Below are 23,049 nucleotides of genomic sequence, written 5' to 3' on the forward strand. Positions count from 1 at the left end.
GGTTCGGGTAGCAGATTGTTTGGTCCAGATCCATCAACCAGTGATTGCCACTAAATGGAAATCTCAGGACATACCAACCAAGGAACCAATCAAATCAAAAGTTAAGAATGGAGTGGAAGTATTTCGAAGATTATATGTCAAAATACTGTTCTAAAAACAACATGCTAATAGGTTTAGAATAAACAATGTAAGGAATAACAAAACCAAAAAAGAAAGAGGGAAAAATCAGAATTTAACAAAAATAATCTACTATACAATGCAAGGAAAAAAGGTATAAATAAATTAAAAGAAGTCGAATTGCTGTGGAGGGAAATATAGGGTGGGTGTTGGGTTTTATAAGTATAATTATGTAGCTGTTGTAATTTAGGTATTATATTTTATGTTAGGGTATTTGGGTAATTTTGGTTATTATGTATATATGTTATGTTTCAATAAAAGCTTGGATTAAAAGAACAAGAAAAAAAGAAACTAACCAACTGCCAAAACCCCTGTGTTGAGCCTTAAACACAATTACGCTCCGCCCCTGAGCTTTCTTATTGGTCAGCCTATTAACCCTTTCTCTCTCTCCCCCGGTACGGCATCTCCATAATGAGTGGGCAAACGCCACACCTCCTCAAAAAAATTTCCGGGGGGGGGGGGGGGACGGGGACAGACCCTTACACCTTTAAGAGTTGCCACCTATTCCCTACACCCTCAGTGGAACATCTATTTACAAATTTAATCCGTTCCGAATGCACATTCGTAAGTAGAAACATTTGTAAGTCGAAACAATGTTTCCCATAGGAATGCATTGGAAACGGATTAATTCGTTCCGGGGCCTTTAAAAAAAGGCACTTTTATTTATTTTTAATAATTTTTATTAATTTTACAACAAGGGTCACAAGATACATATCATATTCCACCACCCTCTTCCACCCCCCCTCACGAGCCCCCTCCTGCCACGAGAGAGTCGTCGAAGGTGTTCCATTATATAGCTGGCTTTATCCCCTCCCCCTTCCTCCCCCCCCCAGAGCCCACTTCTGCCACCAGTGGGCCCCCGGATACGAGGGAAGACAGAGAAGGGTGTCCACCCTGTTGGAATATTGGGGTGTAAATCACCAATATTCTTACTACTGCCACTGGCTTCGGTAAAGAAGACAGCAAACAATCGTAGGTGCTAATCTACGTTTATTCAGAGAGTGTGTGTTCAGCCATCACTCTCCAGTTCAGAAGAAAGTGAAAGTAGAAAGAGAACAAAGAACATCACATGACAGGAGATCAGGTTACAGCTTGAGCTCCTGTGTGGGAAAGTTACAGCAATCACATAAAGTAAACATTCATCCACATGCAGCATCTGTGCCATGCAGAGGATTTATGCTAACATCTCCCCTGAATCCTGAAATGGAAAAAGATGCAAATGTGAGAGCATCATTAAGAGAAGTGAACAAACAGTTGTCATAAACAAAGTAGGACTTTCCTGCTGTGGAACTCTCTGAGACTGGATTGACCAGCTTTGGCTTCCAGGGGACCAGAGCAGTTGCTCTGTTAACAGAAACAGTGTTGCGTTTGACAACCTGTTGTTGTGGCTTAGCCTGTGTGACTGTTGCCTGTTTTGGAGTTCTAAGCACAGCTAAATTTGCAATTGCTGTGTTGGCAAACTCCTGAGAATACCTCTTGGGTCCTCTTCTAATCCTCTCAGACCTGCGTGAGAGGTGCAAATCCTGTTTACTGAGATTCTCCCCTTCAGGACTTTTGGGAGAACTCTTACCAATGGTAAACAGTGGATCTAGTGCTTCAAGCACTTTTTCATCATCCGATGAAGGTCTGTTAAAAACAGCATGAGTTCCTTTGTGTATGACTGTCTCCCCTGTGTCAGAGCTACTCGGGGTAGAGCCTTCAGCAAAGGAATCATTATCACTACCACTTGTGTCAGTGTAGGAATCATCAAAATCATTGGCACCTATGGGAAATTCATCAAGAACATATGTTTCTTGTGGCGTAGGAGTGTGTTCTACCTCTTGAGTAAGAATCACCTCATTGGAAGAAGACAACATAACTCTGTATTGACCTTCCTCAAAACCCAATAGAATGCCTTGGACTGGCTTGCCCTCAAGCGAAGCCACCCACATTTTGGTTCCAAAAACCCTAGTGTTGCTCACATCAGGCTTATGTTGGAACAGAATCTCATAAGGAGAACGCTTCTGTCCTTTAGGAACCTGTCTGAGCCACTGGTAAAGGAAAAATGAGATGCTTTCAGCCCACAGTTGTTCAGACAATCCTGAACTCAGCAGTTGCGCCTGCATGCCTGCTTCTAACTCAGTGTTAACCTTAACACATAAGCCTTTGTCCCAAGCTGCCTGGGTTTTGGCAAACTTGTGGTGAATGCCTTTGTCATCAAAAAAAGCTTGAAACTCCTGTGAAGTAAAAAGAGGAATGTCATTGGTCAATAAACATTCAATTTTACAACCATGTTTCAGTTCAACCTTAGCATGAAATTCAGAAAATTTCACAATAGCCTGCTGAGGCTTTTGCAGAGGATAAAACCACGTATACTTAGATAAGTGGTCAGTTATCAAAAGATAATATTTGGCCTTGCCAAGGGACTTCGGCATAGGACCAAAAACATGAGCAGAAACGATCTGGAAACAACGTGTTAGACCTTTCTTGCTTGGTTGCTTCTTTGCCACCTTAGGCTCCTCTGGACCTGTTAAACAATCATCAACAACATTAAAACATGCATCACTTTTATCATAAGATAATCTGAAAAGGTTATCTTTGTCTCTTTGTCCCGTCAAAAGAACTTCTCCATCTTTAGAAATCACACAGGTGCCCCTGTGAAAACACAGCTCAAACCCCTTCTCATCAATTTGAGAAACACTGAAAAGGTTTTGCTTCAGCTCTGGAACAAGATACACATTACTGATACTCAAATTTAGAGATTTCAGAAAAATAGTTCCTTTTCCAATGGATTTCAACGAATTGCCATCTGCCTGTGACACGATGGAGTCCAGCTTCTCGAAAGTCTGGAACAGTCTCTTGTCGTTCACTAGATGGTGCGAAGATCCCGAATCTATGATCAGATAAGACCCGTCATCTTCTTGGTCATCAAGCTGAGTGAGCATTACAAGCATTTTGCGTGCTGTAGGGCCCTTGTTGCTGCTGCCGCCGCTGCTGCTGCCACTACCGCCGCTGCCTCGCCCCTTAGGCCCAGAAGCCTGTTGTTGACTTCCTGAGTCCTTCTGGGGTCGTCTGCATGTTTTGGCTGTGTGCCCAGGAATATTGCATAACTGGCATCTGACCACAGTTTTAAGGGCTTGTGCAGTCTCTGCAGATGCACCAGGTGAGGGTGAGTAGCGCTCCCCGTTGGCCTCCGCCTGTGCGCGGGTCCTGTCCTCCTCATTAAGCAATGAAGCATAAATTCCTGCTGCAGTCATTTGCTGAGGGTCTTGAGCCCCCAGCTGGGCTGCAATAGCATTATAGGACTTGGGAAGGCTATTTAGCACTGTAAAGCAATAAATGTCGTCATCCAAATTGACGTTTCTGTCAACTAGCTCCTGGCGTAGTTGACGCATCTGATGCAAATGGGCTCTCAGGTCTCCTCCCTCCTTCAGACGCAAATTAATTAATCTCTGAAAGTATAACATTGTTGATCCGGCGCGCAACCTAAGGTGCTCGTCCCGAAGATGAGTCCAAACATCATAAGCATGGTCGAAGTTCCGAATATGAACCAGCTGTGATGGGTCCAAATGCAGAACTATTGTTGCCCTTGCCTGTGCGTTACGGTTCAACCACCTGTGGCCTGGCAAAACGGGCGGTGCGTTCTGAATCAACTCAATAAGTCCTTGCCGGATAAGAACACATTCCATTTTAACACTCCACGTTGCGTAATTTGAGTCATTTAACAAAGGACACAAACTCTTGGGTGTTTGATCTGAATCCCCGGCTTTAGCCATCTTGCTACTGTAAGCGTGCTGCTAGCTTCTGACTTCAAAGTACAAAGAAGCTGCAAATTAGGCTTTCGGCAGGCATCTGCAATTAAGCTGCCGCTTTAGAGGTTTTATTGCCGCTATAAATCAGTCCCGGTTACTCACTGCTCCATTGATAAGGAACGCAGACGTCCGTGCACTTCCTCCCCTGGAACGCAGGAACCGGTGACTCCCAAGCAGGCGAAATTCCTCAGGATCAGCTGCTGCAGATTGAGGCCTGTTTACGTGCCTGTTTTCACGCTTTTCAGAGGTCGGTGGATCGAAACCCCTACTCTGCTACCACTGTTGGAATATTGGGGTGTAAATCACCAATATTCTTACTACTGCCACTGGCTTCGGTAAAGAAGACAGCAAACAATCGTAGGTGCTAATCTACGTTTATTCAGAGAGTGTGTGTTCAGCCATCACTCTCCAGTTCAGAAGAAAGTGAAAGTAGAAAGAGAACAAAGAACATCACATGACAGGAGATCAGGTTACAGCTTGAGCTCCTGTGTGGGAAAGTTACAGCAATCACATAAAGTAAACATTCATCCACATGCAGCATCTGTGCCATGCAGAGGATTTATGCTAACTATCTTTCCTTACAAAAAAAGAGAGAACCCCCCCACAAGAAAAAAAGAAATAACTCCCTCCCCCCACAAAAAATGAAAAAAGATTAAAAAAGAAAAAGAAAAAAAGAAAAAGAAAAGCTAAAAATAACTATTCCTTTCTTTCTTTTTTAACATTGTTATTATTATGGGCTTCCCCTACCTCCCCCTTTACAGATTTTCATTTCAACTCATTTAAACAGTTTTCTTATCATATTCCCCATTCTAATTGCCATAATTTCTAATTGCCATGATTCTAATTGCCATAATTTCCTTCCCAATATCCTCCATATTTTTCAAATCCTTTTTAACATTCCCAATTTTAAATTTTTACAATGATCCTACATTTTCCCCCCTCCCTCCCCCAATCTCGGCCATTCCCTTCCAGTCCAGTAAGCTCCAAAGTCAACAGTCCAGTTTTCAGTCCTTTTTTAGCCATCCTAAATAAAAAACATATTCATTCCTCCTTCATCCCACCCCCTTTCTAACCTGCTTCCAAATTCAAACCACTCTGTGTCCCCCCCCCAAAAAATTCTCTTCTTCTTTGTTCTCTATTTTTCTTGTGGGTTTTCTGTTCCTCCGATAATTCTTGTTTTTTCCCCCTCCATCAGAGGTATTCCTGATCTCATGTTGGTCTTCATCATCTTGCTGTCCCTGTGACCCATCCTCATTTTCTTCTCTTTCAATTATATCATAACTCAGTTCATATGTCTTTTTATCATCTTGCTCCCTTTCTTTGGGCAAATCCTCTTTCTGTGGATCTTGCATCCTTTCTTTAGGTAAATCCTGTGCTTTGGGCAAGACCTCGGTTGAATCTTGATTTATTTCCTCCAATTGTTGCTGAGCCTTATACATCCCAATTCTCATTTGCCACAAGAGTCTTAGCACTTTGTCCTTGAACGCAGGTGCGTAATCTTTTGTTGACATTTTCCTGGCTTGTCAAGGGGAGAGCCAGGCTTGGGAACCAGGGGATGGTTACAAATTGCAACTATTCCATGTAACATCAACTGGGTACTGTATATCCATTTCATATATTGTATCCTCCACTTTAAAATTGTTTCAAGCAGACACAGTCACAAATTAGAAATCAGTTCTTTGTTTCCATTCGTTATCACCTTCAACTCACTGTTCTGATCGGGCTGCCGATTTCAGGGCAGGGAGAAGCTTTCCCTTCTTGAATTAATTTTTGTTGCAGGGGTTCTCTCAGTGTTAGCAATTCTCCCCCTTTGCCCTTCCTCTGGGGGAGATTCTTTAAGATGTCCTTTGGGAAAGTTCAAATAATATATTTTCTTGATACCGGCAAAGGGCTCTTATTTTTATTAACTGTTTCTTAAGTTAATCAGTAGGAGGAGATGGCTTCTGTTTTTTCGATCTCTCTCCCATTCTCCAAATTATAGTCCAATAAAATAAAATTTACAATCTTTACTCATGGAGTCCAGCTTTCAGAATCAAAGACTTTGGAGGAATCTGCCGCTCACCACCACCGGCACGAAGCTTCACTTCGCTAGGGCAATACTGACGTTCAAAATGGCCCCCGCGACTGCAACCCTTCTCGCTCCGGGGCTCTTATTAGGGCTCACCGGAGAGTCAGGGAATTGCCAAAAATGGGGCACAGCTGAACACTTAATTCCCAGATCGCTCTATCTGGGACTCTTTTGGGGCGCTGCGGCGCTTTCGCAGCCCTCCCCCCCCCAAGCAAAGCCGGGTTGTCTTGGAGCCCAAGACAAACCCCGCCGGACGGCTCGGGCGACAAACTGGAAGCCTTTAAAAAAGGCACTTTAAAGACAAGCAGGAGGCCTGCGCGGGGCAGCAGGAGGCTGGCTGAGCGGCGGCAAGGGCCCGATCCAGCCATAGGGCCGGATCGACAGGTAGCACGGTCGGTGGGAGGCCGGCAGTAGTGGTGGCAAGGGCCTGATCCAGCCCTATGGCAGGTAGCACGGCCAGCGGGAGGCCGGCGGCGATGGTGAAGGTCCGATCCCACGAGGAGCAGAAGGCTGGCCTTGCAGCGGCGGCGCCGGCCGCGGGGCAGTGATTGCCCGATCCCCCGAGGCCAGCAGATGGCCGGCCCTTACAGCGGCGGAGGCGGCGTGGAGAGCGCGATTGCGCGCACCGCAGTGCTGGCCACCAATCGCGGGCCCAATCCCCCGAGGCCAGCCCTTGCAGCGGCGGAGGCGGCGAGGAGAGTGTGATTGCGTGCGCTGCAGCAGCAGCAGCGACCAATCGCAGGCCCGATCCGCTGAGGCCGGCCCTTGCAGCGTCAGAGGCGGTGGGGAGAGCGCGATCACGGGCTCGATCCCCGCCTATGCAGCGGCAGCGGGGAGAGCGTGATCACGCGCTCAGCAGCAGTAGTGGCCGCCCGTGGCAGCGTAAGTTGAAGAAATTCGTAAGCGCGGGGTCATTTCCCCCTTTCGTAAGTAGAAAAATTCATATGTAGAGTCGTTTGGAAGTCGAGGTACCACTGTACATGTCTCAGGAAGGTTACACAACACAATAATAATACAAAAACACAAAACACTACATTTCAAAAGAGCATTAGATGCCAATCATCCAAAGGTCTGGTTAAAAAGGTGCTGATTTGCCTGGCTCCTAAAGCTGTACAATGGTTTTTCCGACATTAGTATGGATTCTTTTATGGGAAGTGAGATAAGAGCTCCGACTGAAGCTCTTTCCACATTCAAGGCACTGATAGGGTTTCTCCCCTGTATGACTTCTTTGATGGCATGTGAGATCTGCGCACCAACGGAAGCTCTTTCCACATTCCACACACTGATAGGGTTTCTCCCCTGTATGACTTCTTTGATGGCAAGAGAGATTGGAGCTCTGAGTGAAGCTCTTTCCACATTCAAAGCAATGATAGGGTTTCTTCCCTGTATGAATTATTTGATGGGAAGTGAGAGAGGAGTTCTTACTGAAGCTCTTTCCACATTCCACACATTGATAGGGTTTCTCCCCTGTATGAATTCTTTGATGGGAAGAGAGATTGGAGCTCTGAGTGAAGCTCTTTCCACATTCAAAGCAATGATAGGGTTTCTTCCCTGTATGAATTATTTGATGGGAAGTGAGAGAGGAGTTCTTACTGAAGCTCTTTCCACATTCCACACACTGATAGGGTTTCTCCCCTGTATGAATTCTTTGATGGCAAGTGAGTTGGGAGCTCTGACTGAAGCTCTTTCCACATGCCACACACTGATAGGGTTTCTCCCCTGTATGAATTCTTTGATGGGAAGAGAGATTCGAGCTCTGACTGAAGCTCTTTCCACATTCAAAGCAATGATAGGGTTTCTTCCCTGTATGAATTATTTGATGGGAAGTGAGATAGGAGCTCCGACTGAAGCTCTTTCCACATTCCACACACTTATAGGGTTTCTCCCCTGTATGAATTCTTTGATGGCAAGAGAGACTGGAGCTCTGACTGAAGCTCTTTCCACATTCAAAGCAATGATAGGGCTTCTTCCCTGTATGAATTATTTGATGGGAAGTGAGAGAGGAGTTCTTACTGAAGCTCTTTCCACATTCCACACATTGATAGGGTTTCTCCCCTGTATGAATTCTTTGATGGGAAGTGAGAGAGGAGCTCCGACTGAAGCTCTTTCCACATTCCACACACTGATAGGGTTTCTCCCCTGTATGAATTCTTTGATGGCAAGTGAGATGGGACCTCTCAGTGAAGCTCTTTCCACATTCCACACATTGATAGGGTTTCTCCCCTGTATGAATTCTTTGATGGGTAGTGAGATGGGAGTTCTTACTGAAGCTCTTTCCACATTCCACGCACTGATGGGGTTTCTCCCCTGTATGAATTCTTTGATGGGAAGTAAGAGAGGAATTCTGACTGAAGCTCTTTCCACATTCCACACACTGATAGAGTTCCTTTCCAATGAGAGTTTCTTGATGGGAAGTGGAATGGGAGCTCTGACTGCAGCTTTCTCTACACTCCAAATTTTTACGTGGCTTCTCCTCTCTGAGGATTTTGTCATGGTCTCCTTTGTTCTCGATTTCCAATTCATCATCACAATCTGCAATGGAAACAAAAAGGGATTAGAGCCTCAGGAACAAGTGGAGAAGGAGTTGGGTGTGTGTTCATTACCAGTGTTGTCATTAAACAACATATTTATTATTAGATTCTGATGAGTTGTTGAATATTGCTTTGTTTGATGTACAGTAGTGGTCAAAATTGTGGAAGACCTTCGGGGAAAATGTGTATTTCGGAGGTTTGATGTTTCATAACACCAGTTATTTGAGAGAAATATCATAAAATTATATATTTTTACATTGCCACCAAATGTGGATGTATGAGCCTACCTCTTCGTGTCACCTCCAACAGATTTTATCACTCCCTTTATATATTTTAGCCAACTTCAACAGGGTCAAATGCCATCTATATTGCATCTTCAAAATGTTCTCCTTTAGGTCATAATTTGGGGTGAATCTTATATCTTTTATCCACAACTTTTCCCACTTTTCCACCATTATTATTTTCCCCAAATCTTGGCCCCATCTTATCATTTACAATTCCTTCTGTCTTTTCTGCTAACAATTTATAAGTTGACCACCTCTCTTCCAGATTTTTTATTTTTACAGCTACTATTTCCAGCGGGGAAATCCACCACGGGTTTTTTGGCTCCAATATCCTTTTATACTTTCCCCAAATTTTTAAGAGTGATTTTCTTATGATAGTATTATTAAATTTACTATATTCCTTCAATTTTTTCCTCCATTTAGTATTTGTGCCATCCGAAGGCCAGACCCACACCCTCCAAATCTAGTACATCTGCATTTTTTAGTTCCACCCATTCTTTTTACCACATCAGTCCGGCTGCATTATGATAGAGTTCTAAATTCGGCAGGTTAAATCCTCCTCTTTTCTTTTATCTGTGAGCAATTTGAATCTGATTCTAAGTTTTTCCCCACTCCAAATAATTGGAGAAAAGATATATATAGAACTGAGAAAAATGTTGAAATATTCTTTTAAAAAAGTCCTAGAGATACTCTTGTTGAATATGTTGGAAGAAGAAATTAAGGGAAAAGATAAATGTTTAGTAATGTATGTGACTACATCCGCCAGGCTCCTCATTGCAAAAAGGTAGAAAAGTGATGAGATTCCAAAATTAGAGGATTGGCAAATAAAATAGATCAGTTACCAAAATTTGGCAAGGAAAATAGGGGGAAAGTAAGGGGATATCAGAGCAGAAAATTGACAAGGATTGGGGGAAAATTAATGAATATAAGAAAAAATTGGTGAAAAAAAGCCAACTCTTAGCAGACAGATGAAGGGCTCAAGAAAAGATAGAAATCCTTAGAATAAAGAACAGAAAAGGTATACAAAAACTTTGAAAACTGAAACAAAATGGAGAACAGGTTGGAAGTCACAAAGGGGGGGTGAATAGGTGGTTGGGAATCTTTTTTATGTTTTTGTTTTCTTAATAAATATGTGTGTAAGACTTTTTTCCTTTTTCCTTTTTAATGTTTTGAATAATCATTGTATCGGGTATCTTTTTTGGATGTTTTTAAATATTTTGAATAATTATTGTATTATGGAAATTATAATAAAAATATTATATTAAAAAAAGAAAAGAATGCAATTGAAGAAAGTTTCTATCAAACATTATAGCCAAATAACCAGAAAAAGGAAGCACAACTTGCTTTGGTTGACTTTTGTCAGTGTGTTATGTGATTGCTACCAAGTTGGTGGGTTTTTTGTGTTGTTTCATTTAGTGAGGTTGTGAAACATTATAAAATTATAGAAATGGTACAAAGAGTTGACTGGACAACGAGAAAGCAGTGTAAAATGGTAAAATAGTACTATTAAATGAACAAGGCTACAGATATGAAGATATTATGAAGATTTATTTAGTGAGGTTGTAGAATATAATAAAATTATACAAATATTTAATAGATAATTGCATTTTAATGTTATGTTGGAAGCTGCCTAGAGTGGATGGGGAAACTCAGCCAGATGGGCGGGGTATAAATAATAAATTATTATTATAAAATTATTATTATAGAAATGGCACAAAAAGTTGATTGTTCAACAAGAAAGCGATGTAAAATAGTGCTTTAGCTGAGATTCAGCTGAGATTGGGAGAAACTTAATCAAAGCTGGCCTTTCTATATTTTTGAAAAGGTATAAGGAGACTCAGTCACTACAAAATCAGACTGGTAAAGGCAGGAAAAGGTGCACAAAGGTGATTGAAGTATGGAGAGACTGTTATTATGATTTTCATGTTTATAAATGTGTTGGAAGCCGCCCAGAGTGGCTGGGGCAACCCAGCCAGAACCCAGCCAGATGGGCAGAGTATTAATAATAATAATAATAATAATAATAATAATAATAATAATTATTATTATTATTATTATTATTACAGTGGTACCTCGATTTAACAACAGTCCTGTTCTGGAAAAGATTAAGTTTGTAAACCGAGGTACCACTGTATTACTATTACTATCATCATCATCATCATCATCACTGCTACTACTACCTGAGATTCAATAAGCCTAGCTCTTCTCTGGGATGAATTTTGTTTGGCCCAGTCATGGCATCCCCTCCATCTCCAATGTCAGTCGTCTCTTTGGTCAACCCAAGACTGACAGGAGCAAAAACAAAAACAGAAAACCTGAAGCTACTTATCTTTCCTAACTATTCTTAACTTGACAATTAAGATGGCCTGGGCAGTTCAGACCAGTCCAATTGTGGTAGAAAAAGGAATAATTTGAGGAAGATTGTTCAAAAAAGCCCTGTAATTTACTGTTTATCGTGGGGTTGTTAGGTTCCCAGGTGTTATAAGGGACGCTGTTGAGCTCTGTGAAAATATATGAGGTTGGTCCCATAGAGGCTTTTTTTTTTTAAATTTCCAGGCAGATATGACGATCCCACTGGGAGCCTTACCAAGAGAGGCCACAATCCCACAATTCTCCTCCATGACCTCCTTATGCAGAGCTCTCTGGTCAGGATCCAGTAACGCCCACTCTTTGTCCGTGAAACGAACAGCAACATCTTCAAAGCACACTGGACCCTAAAAGAAAAAGGGAAATGTCCTCCTCTGAGACAGCATCAATATGATCTGCTACACAATGCTCTGTTGTTTCCTTCCTGTTAATTGTGGTGTTCTTTCAATAGGATTGTTTTACTGCACATTTTAATTATGCTTATTTTTTTCTGCGTTTTAATTATGGGTATTAGTCTTTGTGCAAATAGGTGGCACTATACCTTGTGTTTTTCAAGTCATTCTGCCTTTGCAAGCATTCCACTTTGCCTGACCGAAGGATCTACTTTCTCCTCTCCTCGTGAGCTGTTCTGGGGAGGTTCCCTCTCAATGCCATAGAGTCAAATTCAAGGGGTTCATGGGGGCATGGAGAGGGGGAGGCAAAGAATCCTGCAAAGATTCCATGGAGGGCGTCTCTTGGCTCTCAGAGACAAGCAGGGAGGGTGGCTTCTGGCAAAAGGAGAGGGAGCCCCCGGTGGCTCCTCCTTATCCTGACTCACCTCTGCCTCTCGATCTCCCTCCTCCCACTCGCCTCCTTCCTCTTCTGCCTCTGATTCTGGACTGCATTCTGCCACAGAGTCTCCCAGCTCACTAAGCCCTGTTAGCCCTTCAGCTTCTGACACCTCCTCTTCCCAGGCTTCCCCCTCTGACCACAAGTCCTTCTTCTACCTCCACTTCTTGGGCTCTGAGCCATCTTCTCTTCCTGGTTCCCCAGCTGCATCCTCCCACCATTCCTCTGTGCCCAACCAGTCCATGACATTGCTCCAGCCCTCGGCCTCTGTCCCCACAAGGCAGCTTCCGCTGACCTGATCTGGTTCCACAGCCGCTGCTTCCCTTCTGCCCCCATGAAAAGACGGATCAGGAGGTCTTGCCGGCATCATTCTGTCACCTGCAAGAGAAAAAAGGTAATCAGGACGACAGGAGGGCGTGCTTTTCTCACAGGTGAAACAGGGCATCTCTAACTACAGATGGGCCTTTGAGAAAGCCTAACCTGCTGAGAGCATTTGGACGTTTGTGCCCATTTCATATGTTTGTTGTGCAAAAATACATCTCCCCTCCTCTGGATCCTTGTTCCCAACTGTCTTCCCCCAAAACAAGGCGAAAAGAACCCTCAGATGAGTTGGAAAACCAACAGAATGGGACCAAACAGAGAAAAACCACCTTCCTCCTTAGCCAGTGGCCTCTCTCTGGTGTCCAACGGAGGCCTCTCTGCCTCACAGGAATCCAGGTCCATTTCTGCAAAATGATCCTTTCCCTGAAAAAGAAACAAGGATTCAAAACAGAGAATGGGAAGAAATATTAGAAAGAGAATGACAAAGACTTGAAGGGTGTGAGATCTCATTCCATGGGTGCTTTCCAAATAAAAGGCTGGACCATCAGTAGACCATTATGGGATGTTCTCTGTCCTCTTTGGAGCCCCTTGGGAGTATCCAGAGGAAAGTCTCTCTCACCTGCTTTCTCTCCTCTGCCTGACTCAGGAGGAAACCTTCAGCCAGGGCCACCGCCTGGGAACTGGTCTCTGCTCCGCATTCCCTCACCCAGCTCTCCATCTCCGGGGGAAGGACAGCCAGGAACTGCTCCAAGATCACCAGGTCCAGCATCTCAGCTTTCGTGTGCCTTTCTGGCTTCAGCCACTGGTGGCAAAAGTGGTAGAGTCGGCTGCAAACCTCTCGGGGTCCTTTGGCCTCCTGGCAGCAGAACTGCCTCAACTGTTGGCTCTGCACCTCTGAGCGGAGGGTGTCCTCCTCACCCAGGGTATTCTGCACTGGGTTTTCCCATAATCCCCCACTGCTCCCAGATTGGATGGCATGTCTGCTTCCTGTTCAAGGGCCAGCTGAGTCCCGCTCATCCATCTGTGCTTTCAGGAAGCCTCTGAGAGATCAGAAGGAACCCTTTTAGTCTTCTGCCAAGTTCTATCTGTTGTAATGAAAAGCTCTAGGATTTCCTACAAAGGAAATAAAGTGTTGTTACAGAATTTGTAGGACGGGGAGGGGGGGGAATAGATTCCTGAGCAAGCAAGGATGAGTCTTGCTGGGAACCAGGGCTGGACTGCACCACATCCCAGACCATGAGCTCTCTTTTTGAAAAGAAAGAGGAGGAGGAGGGAGAGGATAAGAAATAAGTCTCTAGCCTTCTAGCAATGCAAAATGTGGAGGCAACTGAAGGGGTTTCTGTGAGATTAATCAACCTGGTTTCTGCTGCCTTCCACTAAATGCATGAAGTCAGAACTTACTAACAAGGGAATCATTTGTATCTTGTGAAAAATGGATGCTTGGCTCTAGTGGGGGTCCTCAGGAGTTGCTCCCCAGCCCCACCCCCACTCCCCTGCTTCTGTCTCCTTTTCTTGCACTTGGACTCTCTGCCGCTCTCAAGACAGACTCCTGGGGTGGGGTCCCTTTTTCTTTGCTCTGAGGGCCAGGTATGTATCTGGCCAACCCCCTGAGGGCCAAAGACATCTCCCTTTAAAATTAGGCAGCAATTTTTTTATAATAGTAATAATTCAGTAACTTAACATACACACACAGCCATTGATGCCAAGGTCCCTGGAGGCTCAGTGAGTAGCAGCGCCCATTTCCGGCTTGTTTTCCAGCAACAATCCCTTTGGGACAGAGAGGATGTGGTCCTGGGATGCCATGCTCTGGGTGCAAGGGGATTGCTGCAGTGGCCTCCGTGTGGAGCTGCCCTTGGAGACGACTGGGAAACTGGTTTGCAATGCAGCAGCCAGACTATGGGCTGGGATCCCTCTCTTTATTCCTGGCCTTTCTCTCCCACCTTTCCTTCCTTCCTCCACGTGGTTTTTGTTCCCCCCCCCCTGCATGAGCAGATCAGCCCCCCCCCCAAGGCATCCTCCCCTGCTGCAGCCCTGGGACCCCCCACCGTCTCCCCACTGCACCCTCTTGGGGGGGGGGAGAGAAGAGACTCACCAGATCCCAGGAGGGAGGAGACAGCGATGCAGCCCTTGCAGGAGAGACACCAAAGCGGGGAAAGGACTGGGGAGGGAGGGGCCTTGGCTCTGGAGGACTTGGACCCCTCTTGCTTCCTGTCCTCTCTAGGAAGGCAGCTCAGTTCCCTTTAACCCTTGGAATGCCGCGTCCACCCAGCTTCGCCCTCTCTCGCTTGGCAGATCCTCTGCTTTTTATTATTTTTCATGGATTTTATGCCCAGATATCCTTTGGGGGGTGAGGCTCTTGGTTGGACTCTGAGCATCTCCCTCTGTTGGCCGGAAACCAGAGGAACAGCTTGCAGGGAAAAGGAACCTCCTCCTCGAATTCAGGAGCGGAGAGAGAGGAGGGGATACAAGGGTCATCTAGTCCAACCCCCAGCAGTGCAGGAATCTCAGCTAAAGCATCCTCCCCTACAACAAACACTCTGTGAGGTGAGTGGGGCTGAGAGAAGTGTCACTAGCCCAAGCTCACCCAGCAGCTGCATGTGGAGGAGCGGAAATGCAAATTTCCTCCCCCAGATTACTAGTCTACCGCTCTTAACCACTACACCACAATGGCTCTGTTGTGTCGTGGCTTAAGAAGTCCAGATATGCATCTTCAATAGAACAGTTTTTTATTTAGGGCAAAACAGGACTGACTCTGAGGGCAGGAAGGCTACATTTATAGGGACAGGGAGCTAGCTAGAAAGGGATACATTTTGGAGGGAACAATATCAGGCAATCCCAGTGCTGCCTTTTGGAGGAAACCAATAAGACAGAGGATCCAAATACAGCAGCTTAAATGAACCAATAGTAGCTGTACCTTCTGGAACCAAAAGGCAGTTACTTAACCCTAAAGCACATACAGACAATAGTACTGCAGATATAAAATCCTTTTACTCAATACACAACAGCTCTTAGAGACTTCCTGTGAAAATCTGGGTCAGGAATGCTGTTCCTAGAATGGAGGCATGTGCAACAGGTCAATCGCGATCTACTGGTCGATGCACAACTCTGGTCACTGCTCCCTGAGAAAAGACAATGGGTAGATCACTGGCAGGTTTTTTTTATTACTGGGAGTAGATCTCAGTCTATTGGAAGTTGGACATCCCTTCTATAATGCATAGGTATATTCACACAAAACCAAACCTGATAAAATTGATAAAAATCCATTTAAAAACAACACTCAGAGACAATTCAGAGTGGGAGAACTCTGAAATTTACCCGTGGAAAGAATCTTGGAACTTGGCAACCTTTCTTCCATTGTTGAGGGTTTAGTTACATAACCACTGTTTCCCCCTTAAGTACCCCCTGGGGCAAAGATTTGGGGCAACCTACAAAGGGACTCAGGGATGCCGGTGCCGCTGTGGGTTAAACCACAGAGCCTAGGGCTTGCTGATCAGAAGGTCGGCGGTTCAAATCCCTGCGACGGGGTGAGCTCCCGTTGCTCGGTCCCAGCTCCTGCCCACCTAGCAGTTCGAAACCATGTCAAAGTGCAAGTAGATAAATAGGTACCGCTCCAGAGGGAAGGTAAACGGCGTTTCTGTGCGCTTCTCTGGTTCGCCAGAAGCAGCTTAGTCATGCTGGCCACATGACCAATAATGCGAGATGACCGCCGCAACCCCAGAGTCGGTCACAACTGGACCTAATGGTCAGGGGTCCCTGTACCTTTACCTTTACAAAGGGACTTGAGGAACGCAATGGGGTAGATTTAAGAGACCAAATTCCCAAGGGCATAAAACCTGTTCAGTCAGTTTAAAATCCACTTTCCCAATTTGATGTCCTAAGACATAGGGCTTTCCTGTTTCTTGCTGCTTAGGAAGCAGGCTTATAAACCTTAAACTTTAAATAGATCAGAACTTCAACATTCAGACAACCCAACAACTCAACTTCCCCACCAAAAGCCAGTAATAAAAGTTGGATAAAATTAAATTCTTATTAAAGTCTCAGCGTTAATGGATCATGTTTCCTGCATTAAACAGAAATACCTACACCCCGGCGGGGGGGGGGGGGGAGATTGGGAGCTACATGCCTTCTGTATCTACATGAGATTGGGGTACAGATCTCTATTCAAAAATGTTTCACAAATTGGGGTTATTTGTGATCATTAGCAGAACAATCAACCGTCCTCCTATCTATGAATGAAAATGGCCAGACAGTCACAGTTCATAAGATTTTTAATTCTCAGTAATTTCAGCCTTACCATTAACAGACGAAATTTTCTGCCCTTTATCTATCCACGCTGTGTATATAGCCTATCTTGATTTCAGCAAGGCCTTTGACAAGGTGCCCCATGATATTCTTGTAAAGAAGCTGGTAAAATGTGGGCTAGACAATGCTACCATTCAGTGGGTTTGTAACTGGCTGACTGACCGAACCCAAAGGGTGCTCATCAATGGCTCCTCCTCATCCTGGAGAGTAGTGACTAGTGGGGTGCCACAGGGTTCTGTCTTGGGCCCAGTCTTATTCAACATCTTTATCAATGACTTGGATGATGGGCTTGAGGGCATTCTGAGCAAGTTTGCAGACGACACCAAATTGGGAGGGGTGGCTAATACCCCAGAGGACAGGATCACACTTCAAAATGACCTTAACAGTGGGTTTGTAACTGGCTGGCTGACCGAACCCAAAGGGTGCTCATCAATGGCTCCTCCTCATCCTGGAGAGTAGTGACTAGTGGGGTGCCACAGGGTTCTGTCTTGGGCCCAGTCTTATTCAACATCTTTATCAATGACTTGGATGATGGGCTTGAGGGCATTCTGAGCAAGTTTGCAGATGACACCAAATTGGGAGGGGTGGGTAATACCCCAGAGGACAGGATCACACTTCAAAATCACCTTAACAGATTAGACAACTAGGCCAAAGCAAACAAGATGAATTTTAACAGGGAGAAATGTAAAGTACTACACTTGGGCAAAAAAAATATGAAAGGCACAAATACAGGATGGGAGACACCTGGCTTGAGAGCAGTACATGTGAAAAGGATCTAGGAGTCTTGGTAGACCACAAACTTGACATAAGTCAACGGTGTGATGCAGCAGCTAAAAAAGCCAATGCAATAGGAGTATAGCATTTAGATCAAGGGAAGTAATAGTACCACTGTATTCTGCTCTAGTCAGACCTCACCTGGAATACTGTGTCCAGTTCAGGGCACCTCAGTTCAAGGATACTGACAAGCTGGAACGTGTCCAGAGGGCAACTAAAATGGTCAAAGGCCTGGAAATAATGCCTTATGAGGAACGGCTTAGGGAGCTGGGTATGTTTAGCCTGGAGAAGAGAAGGTTAAGGGGTGATATGATAGCCATGTTCAAATATATAAAAGGATGTCATATAGAAGAGGGTGAAAGGTTGTTTTCTGCTGCTCCAGAGAAGCAGACACGGAGCAATGGATTCAAGCTACAAGAAAGAAGATTCCACCTAAACATTAGGAAGAACTTCCTGACAGTAAGAGCTATTCGACAGTGGAATCTGCTGCCAATGAATGTGGTGGAGTCTCCTTCTTTGGAGGTCTTTAAGCGGAGGCTTGACAGGCATATGTCAAGAATGCTTTGATGGTGTTTCCTGCTTGGCAGGGGGTTGGACTGGATGGCCCTCGTGGTCTCTCCCAACTCCATGATTCTATGATTCTATTAGTTACAGGAAAAAATGGTCAAGGCACATTCCACCAAATTATGAATTTGCATGTACTTTAAACCTTGGCTGGACTTTAGCATATTTGAAGTCTGATTTGAATGACAGACAAAATGATGAAAACCCCCAGATAATCACTCAAATGCTTGATATCACCAGCTCTGCTTCAAAACATCACCGCTTTCACCTCCCACTTAACACTCTCTATTCCAAACTCTGAAAACCAATCCCTCCATCTTTTTCTACCAAAGAGCAAAGCTTGGCTGTATTTCAGCCCATCACCCCACCCCACCATAACTCAAAATTCACTCTCCAATGCTTGCAGACACATTCCTTATCCTTCTGTGGTGCCCAGAATTGAACACATTGTAACAACTTTAAAGATGTGCCCCCCCATGTCATTTCCTTAACATCTGCAAACATGTGTGGCGTGTTAGAAATTCACTTCTCCTGTTGCTGGATATGTGGCTAGTATGTCAAATATCCCCTTTTCCTTTCCTTCTTTTAATGAATATTTATTGAATTTTATAACACATAAAAATGCAGATCTCAATCAACATGTTATATATACCATTGTTCTCCCTCCCCTCCTCTGGACTTCCCTCAACTCCCCCCCTGCTGAGTTATTTAGCTTTATTTGTTGTACAGTATCTTGCTTTTCCTATAGAAAAGTAAATTCCCTTATACTTTCTCTAAAATATCTGTTACTGAAATAAAGTTGTGAATGTTGATTCAAACCCTGCCAGTGAATCCAGTCCATTTTGTTCTCTCTGCAAATAGACTAAATGGTTCCCAGACTCTTTTGAAGTCATTTTTGTCCTTCTCTCGTAGTTTATCTGTTAGTTTAGCCAACTCTGCATAGTTCATCGGTTTTTCGTGCCATTGTTCCTTTGATGGTTTTTCTTCCGTCTTCCAATATTGTGCAATCAAGACTCTGGCCGCTGTTGTAGCATAAATAAATAATACCCATTTTTCTTTTGGCAGCTCTTGGTTTCAGATACCTAACAAAAAGGCTTCAGGGTGTTTAACAAAGGTCTTTTTTAAAATATATTTTTTATTGCATTTATAGAGATGTATCGTACATAATATTCATATTACAGAATTTTCCAGTATTCAAACGGGAAAAACCCAGAAACTAAAATCAAAAAGAAAAATACATATCCATGAAAGAATAATACCTAACATATTTAACATATATGTACATCTTAAATATACCCCCACCTACCTTACCCCTTAATTTGACTTCCTTCCTTCCTGTCTTTTATATTTGTATATTCTACTTTCCATGCGCCTTTTTATTTCATTTTTCCTTCTATTTCTTCCATCTTTTCTTGTCTTTAATAAGCATTTCTTGTTCCAAAAATTTCCTTACTTTACATGTTAATTACAGCATCTCCGTTTTTTACCCTATTTTTCTACATATTCCATAAATTTCCTCCACTCCTTGTTAAATTTTTCATTATCCTGGTGTCTAATCCTCCCTGTTAATTTGGCTATACCTGCATATTCTATTAATTTTATTTTCCACTCTTCTACCATTGGTATCTGTTGTTTCCAAAGCTGTGCTAATAACAGTCTTGCATATAAAAAGAATGAGCATTTCTTTCCACAACCTCAAGTACCATTCCTAAAAGAAACGCTTCTGGTCTCTTTTTAAAAGTATTTTTGAATATTGTATATATTTTCCCAATATTTTTTTGATATTTCCACATTTCCACCACATATGTATGAAATTGCCCTCCTCTCTACCACATTTCCAGCAATTTTTGTTCCCTGTTTTATACATTTTATACAGTTTAGGAGGAGGAAGGTACCATCGGTACATAATCGGCACATTTTGTAAAAGTTATCTTTTAAGGTGGTGGAGGCTGTAAATTTAATTCCAAATTTCCATAGTTTTAGCCATTTCTCATATTCTATATTATATCCTAAGTCAATTGCCCATTTGACCATGACCTCCTTGGTCTCTTCATTTTCAAATGCCATTCAAGTAGATAATCAAATTTTTGGATAATACTTTTGTTTTATTTTGTAATACAATTTTGTCCAATTCTGATCTTTGGTGTTCAAACCCTTTTGCTTTTTTATCTTATATAAAAATGTTATTCAATTGGTGATACTCCAACCAACCTCCTATTTTTTCTTTTAACTCCTCATATGGTGTGATCCTGACATTATTATTTTCTTTCAACAACATGTCATGATGTTAACCAGCTTCTATCCATATTTAGTCTCTTGATGGCATACGCTTCATAGCGGAGACAACCACCAAGGGGTCTTACATTCAAACCATTCCTTGTACCTATTCCAAACTTCAGAGTGGCCTTTTTATTACATGATTTTAAAAATTCCTGTGCACTTCTACCTTCTCATACCAGAGGTACGCATGCCATCCGTACATGTTGTCAACCCCTTCCAGATCTACTAATTTGATGTTCTACCTAACTAAAAGGCTTCAGGGTGTTTAACAAAGTTCATTTTGAACATGAACCTGTTTACTTTCCTAGGCTTGGAAAGTGTAAGAACGGAAGTCAGTCTTATCTCTTCCGCTCTGCTGTCCTTTTGCACTGTTCTGTGTCTCCCTGTCTGTTGCTGAAGAAGAGAGAGGACGCCATTATGATCCGTTTGGGGCCAATCAGACAAACGTCTGCTTGAAAAGGCATTGATTTGCCTGGCTCCTAAAGGTGTATAATGGTTTTTCCGAGCTTTGTATGCATTCTTTTATGGGAAGTGAGTTTGGAGCTCTGACTGAAGCTCTTTCCACATTCCATGCACTGATAGGGTTTCTCCCCTGTATGAATTCTTTGATGGGAAGTGAGACGGTGGTTGTGACTGAAGCTCTTTCCACATTCCACACACTGATATGGTTTATCTCCTGTATGAATTCTTTGATGGGAAGTGAGATGGGAGCTCTGACTGAAGCTCTTTCCACATTTCACACACTGATAGGGTTTCTCCCCTCTATGAATTCTTTGATGGGAAGTGAGATGGGAGCTCTGACTGAAGCTCTTTCCACAATCCACACACTGATATGGTTTCTCCCCTGTATGAATTATTTGATGGGTAGTGAGAGAGTCGCTCCGACTGAAGCTCTTTCCACATTCCACACACTGATATGGTTTCTCCCCTGTATGAATTCTTTGATGGGAAGTGAGATGGGAGCTCTGACTGAAGCTCTTTCCACATTCCACACACTGATAGGGTTTCTCCCCTGTATGAATTATTTGATGGGAAGTGAGAGAGTCGCTCCGACTGAAGCTCTTTCCACATTCCACACAGAGATAGGGTTTCTCCCCTGTATAAATTCTTTGATGGGAAGTGAGATGGGAGCTCTGACTGAAGCTCTTTCCACATTCCACACACTGATAGGGTTTCTCCCCTCTATGAATTCTTTGATGGGAAGTGAGACAGTGGTTGTGACTGAAGCTCTTTCCACATTCCACACACTGATATGGTTTATCTCCTGTATGAATTCTTTGATGGGAAGTGAGATGGGAGCTCTGACTGAAGCTCTTTCCACATTTCACACACTGATAGGGTTTCTCCCCTCTATGAATTCTTTGATGGGAAGTGAGATGGGAGATCTGACTGAAGCTCTTTCCACAATCCACACACTGATATGGTTTCTCCCCTGTATGAATTATTTGATGGGGAGTGAGAGAGTCGCTCCGACTGAAGCTCTTTCCACATTCCACACACTGATAGGGTTTCTCCCCTGTATGAATTCTTTGATGGGAAGTGAGTTTGCACCTCTCAGTGAAGCTCTTTCCACATTCCACACACTGATATGGTTTCTCCCCTGTATGAATTATTTGATGGGTAGTGAGAGAGTCGCTCCGACTGAAGCTCTTTCCACATTCCACACACTGATAGGGTTTCTCCCCTGTATGAATTATTTGATGGGAAGTGAGAGAGTCGCTCCGACTGAAGCTCTTTCCACATTCCACACACTGATAGGGTTTCTCCCCTTTATGAATTCTTTGATGGGAAGTGAGATGGGAGCTCTGACTGAAGCTCTTTCCACATTCCACACACTGATAGGGTTTCTCCCCTGTATGAATTCTTTGATGGGAATGAGATGGGAGCTCTGACTGAAGCTCTTTCCACATTCCACACACTGATAGGGTTTCTCCCCTGTATGAATTCTTTGATGGGAAGTGAGACTGTGGTTCTGACTGAAGCTCTTTCCACATTCCACACACTGATAGGGTTTCTCCCCTGTATGAATTCTTTGATGGGAAGTGAGATGGGAGCTCTGACTGAAGCTCTTTCCACATTCCACACACTGATAGGGTTTCTCCGCTGTATGAATTCTTTGATGGGAAGTGAGGTTGGCGCTCTGACTGAAGCTCTTTCCACATTCCATGCACTGATAGAGTTTCTTTCCAATGAGATTTTGTTGATGGGAAGTGGAATGGGTGTTCTGACTGCAGCTTTCTCCACACTCCAAATTTTTACATGGCTTCTCCTTTCTGGGGAATTTTTCATGGTCACCTTTGTTCTCGATTTCCGATTTATCACAATCTGCAATGGAGACAAAAAAAGGATTAGAGCCTCAGGAACAAATGGAGAAGAATTGAAGGGAGTTGGGTGTGTGTTCTTAGCTGTGTTGTTTGTCATTAAACAACATATTTATTATTAGATTCTGATGAGTTGCTGAATGTTGCTTTGTTTGATATACAGTAGTGGTCAAAATTGTGGAAGACCTATCATAAACTTATATATCAATGGAAAGATAATTTAACCAAGAATAAAATTCAACACAGTTTGCTCAATTAGCCATATTCTATCAAATATTATAGCCAAATAACCAGAAAAAGAAAGCACAACTTCCTTAGGTTAACTTTTGTCAGTGTGTTATATGATTGATATTAAGTTGGTTGCTTTTTTGTGTTATTTCATTTAGTGAGGTTGTAAAACATAATAAATTTATAGAAATGGCACAAAGAGTTGACTGGCCA

The 23,049-nt window shown here is 43.4% G+C and overlaps 2 protein-coding genes and 1 pseudogene across 2 annotated transcripts in view; all 3 read right to left on the reverse strand.

The window, feature by feature from the left end:
- The window catches only part of LOC132592033 (zinc finger protein 850-like), a 33,650-nt gene extending 21,189 nt beyond the window's left edge, over nucleotides 1-12,461 (reverse strand). Inside the window, exons 1-4 of the mRNA XM_060273961.1 lie at nucleotides 12,342-12,461; nucleotides 11,439-11,565; nucleotides 7,166-8,568; nucleotides 4,106-4,108 (exon numbers count right to left, since the gene is read on the reverse strand). Coding sequence (XP_060129944.1) covers nucleotides 4,106-4,108; nucleotides 7,166-8,568; nucleotides 11,439-11,565; nucleotides 12,342-12,416 — 1,608 coding nt within the window. The 5' untranslated portion in view covers nucleotides 12,417-12,461. The remainder of the gene's footprint in view (nucleotides 1-4,105; nucleotides 4,109-7,165; nucleotides 8,569-11,438; nucleotides 11,566-12,341) is intronic.
- Nucleotides 12,462-12,492: 31 nt separating this feature from the next.
- LOC132592031 (zinc finger and SCAN domain-containing protein 31-like) lies at nucleotides 12,493-14,525 on the reverse strand. The gene is made up of 3 exons (XM_060273960.1): nucleotides 14,460-14,525; nucleotides 12,987-13,480; nucleotides 12,493-12,790 (listed from the first exon to the last, which is right to left on the reverse strand). The coding sequence occupies exons 2-3, from the start codon at nucleotides 13,134-13,136 to the stop codon at nucleotides 12,647-12,649; spliced, it is 294 nt and encodes a 97-aa protein (XP_060129943.1). The 5' UTR covers nucleotides 13,137-13,480; nucleotides 14,460-14,525; the 3' UTR covers nucleotides 12,493-12,646.
- A 4,221-nt stretch (nucleotides 14,526-18,746) lies between these two features.
- The window catches only part of LOC132592034 (zinc finger protein 850-like), a 39,334-nt pseudogene continuing 35,031 nt past the window's right edge, over nucleotides 18,747-23,049 (reverse strand).

This window comes from Zootoca vivipara, chromosome 4 (genome assembly GCF_963506605.1).
Source record: "Zootoca vivipara chromosome 4, rZooViv1.1, whole genome shotgun sequence".
NCBI classification, from domain to species: domain Eukaryota; kingdom Metazoa; phylum Chordata; class Lepidosauria; order Squamata; family Lacertidae; genus Zootoca; species Zootoca vivipara.

Coding starts and splice junctions, on each gene's coding strand:
- LOC132592031 (XM_060273960.1), bottom strand. CDS start 13,136: ATGCTGGACCTGGTGATCTTGGAGCAGTTCCTGGCTGTCCTTCCCCCG. Junction 12,791..12,986: donor AGGCAGAGGAGAGAAAGCAG/GTGAGAGAGACT, acceptor TTTCTTTTTCAG/GGAAAGGATCATTTTGCAGA.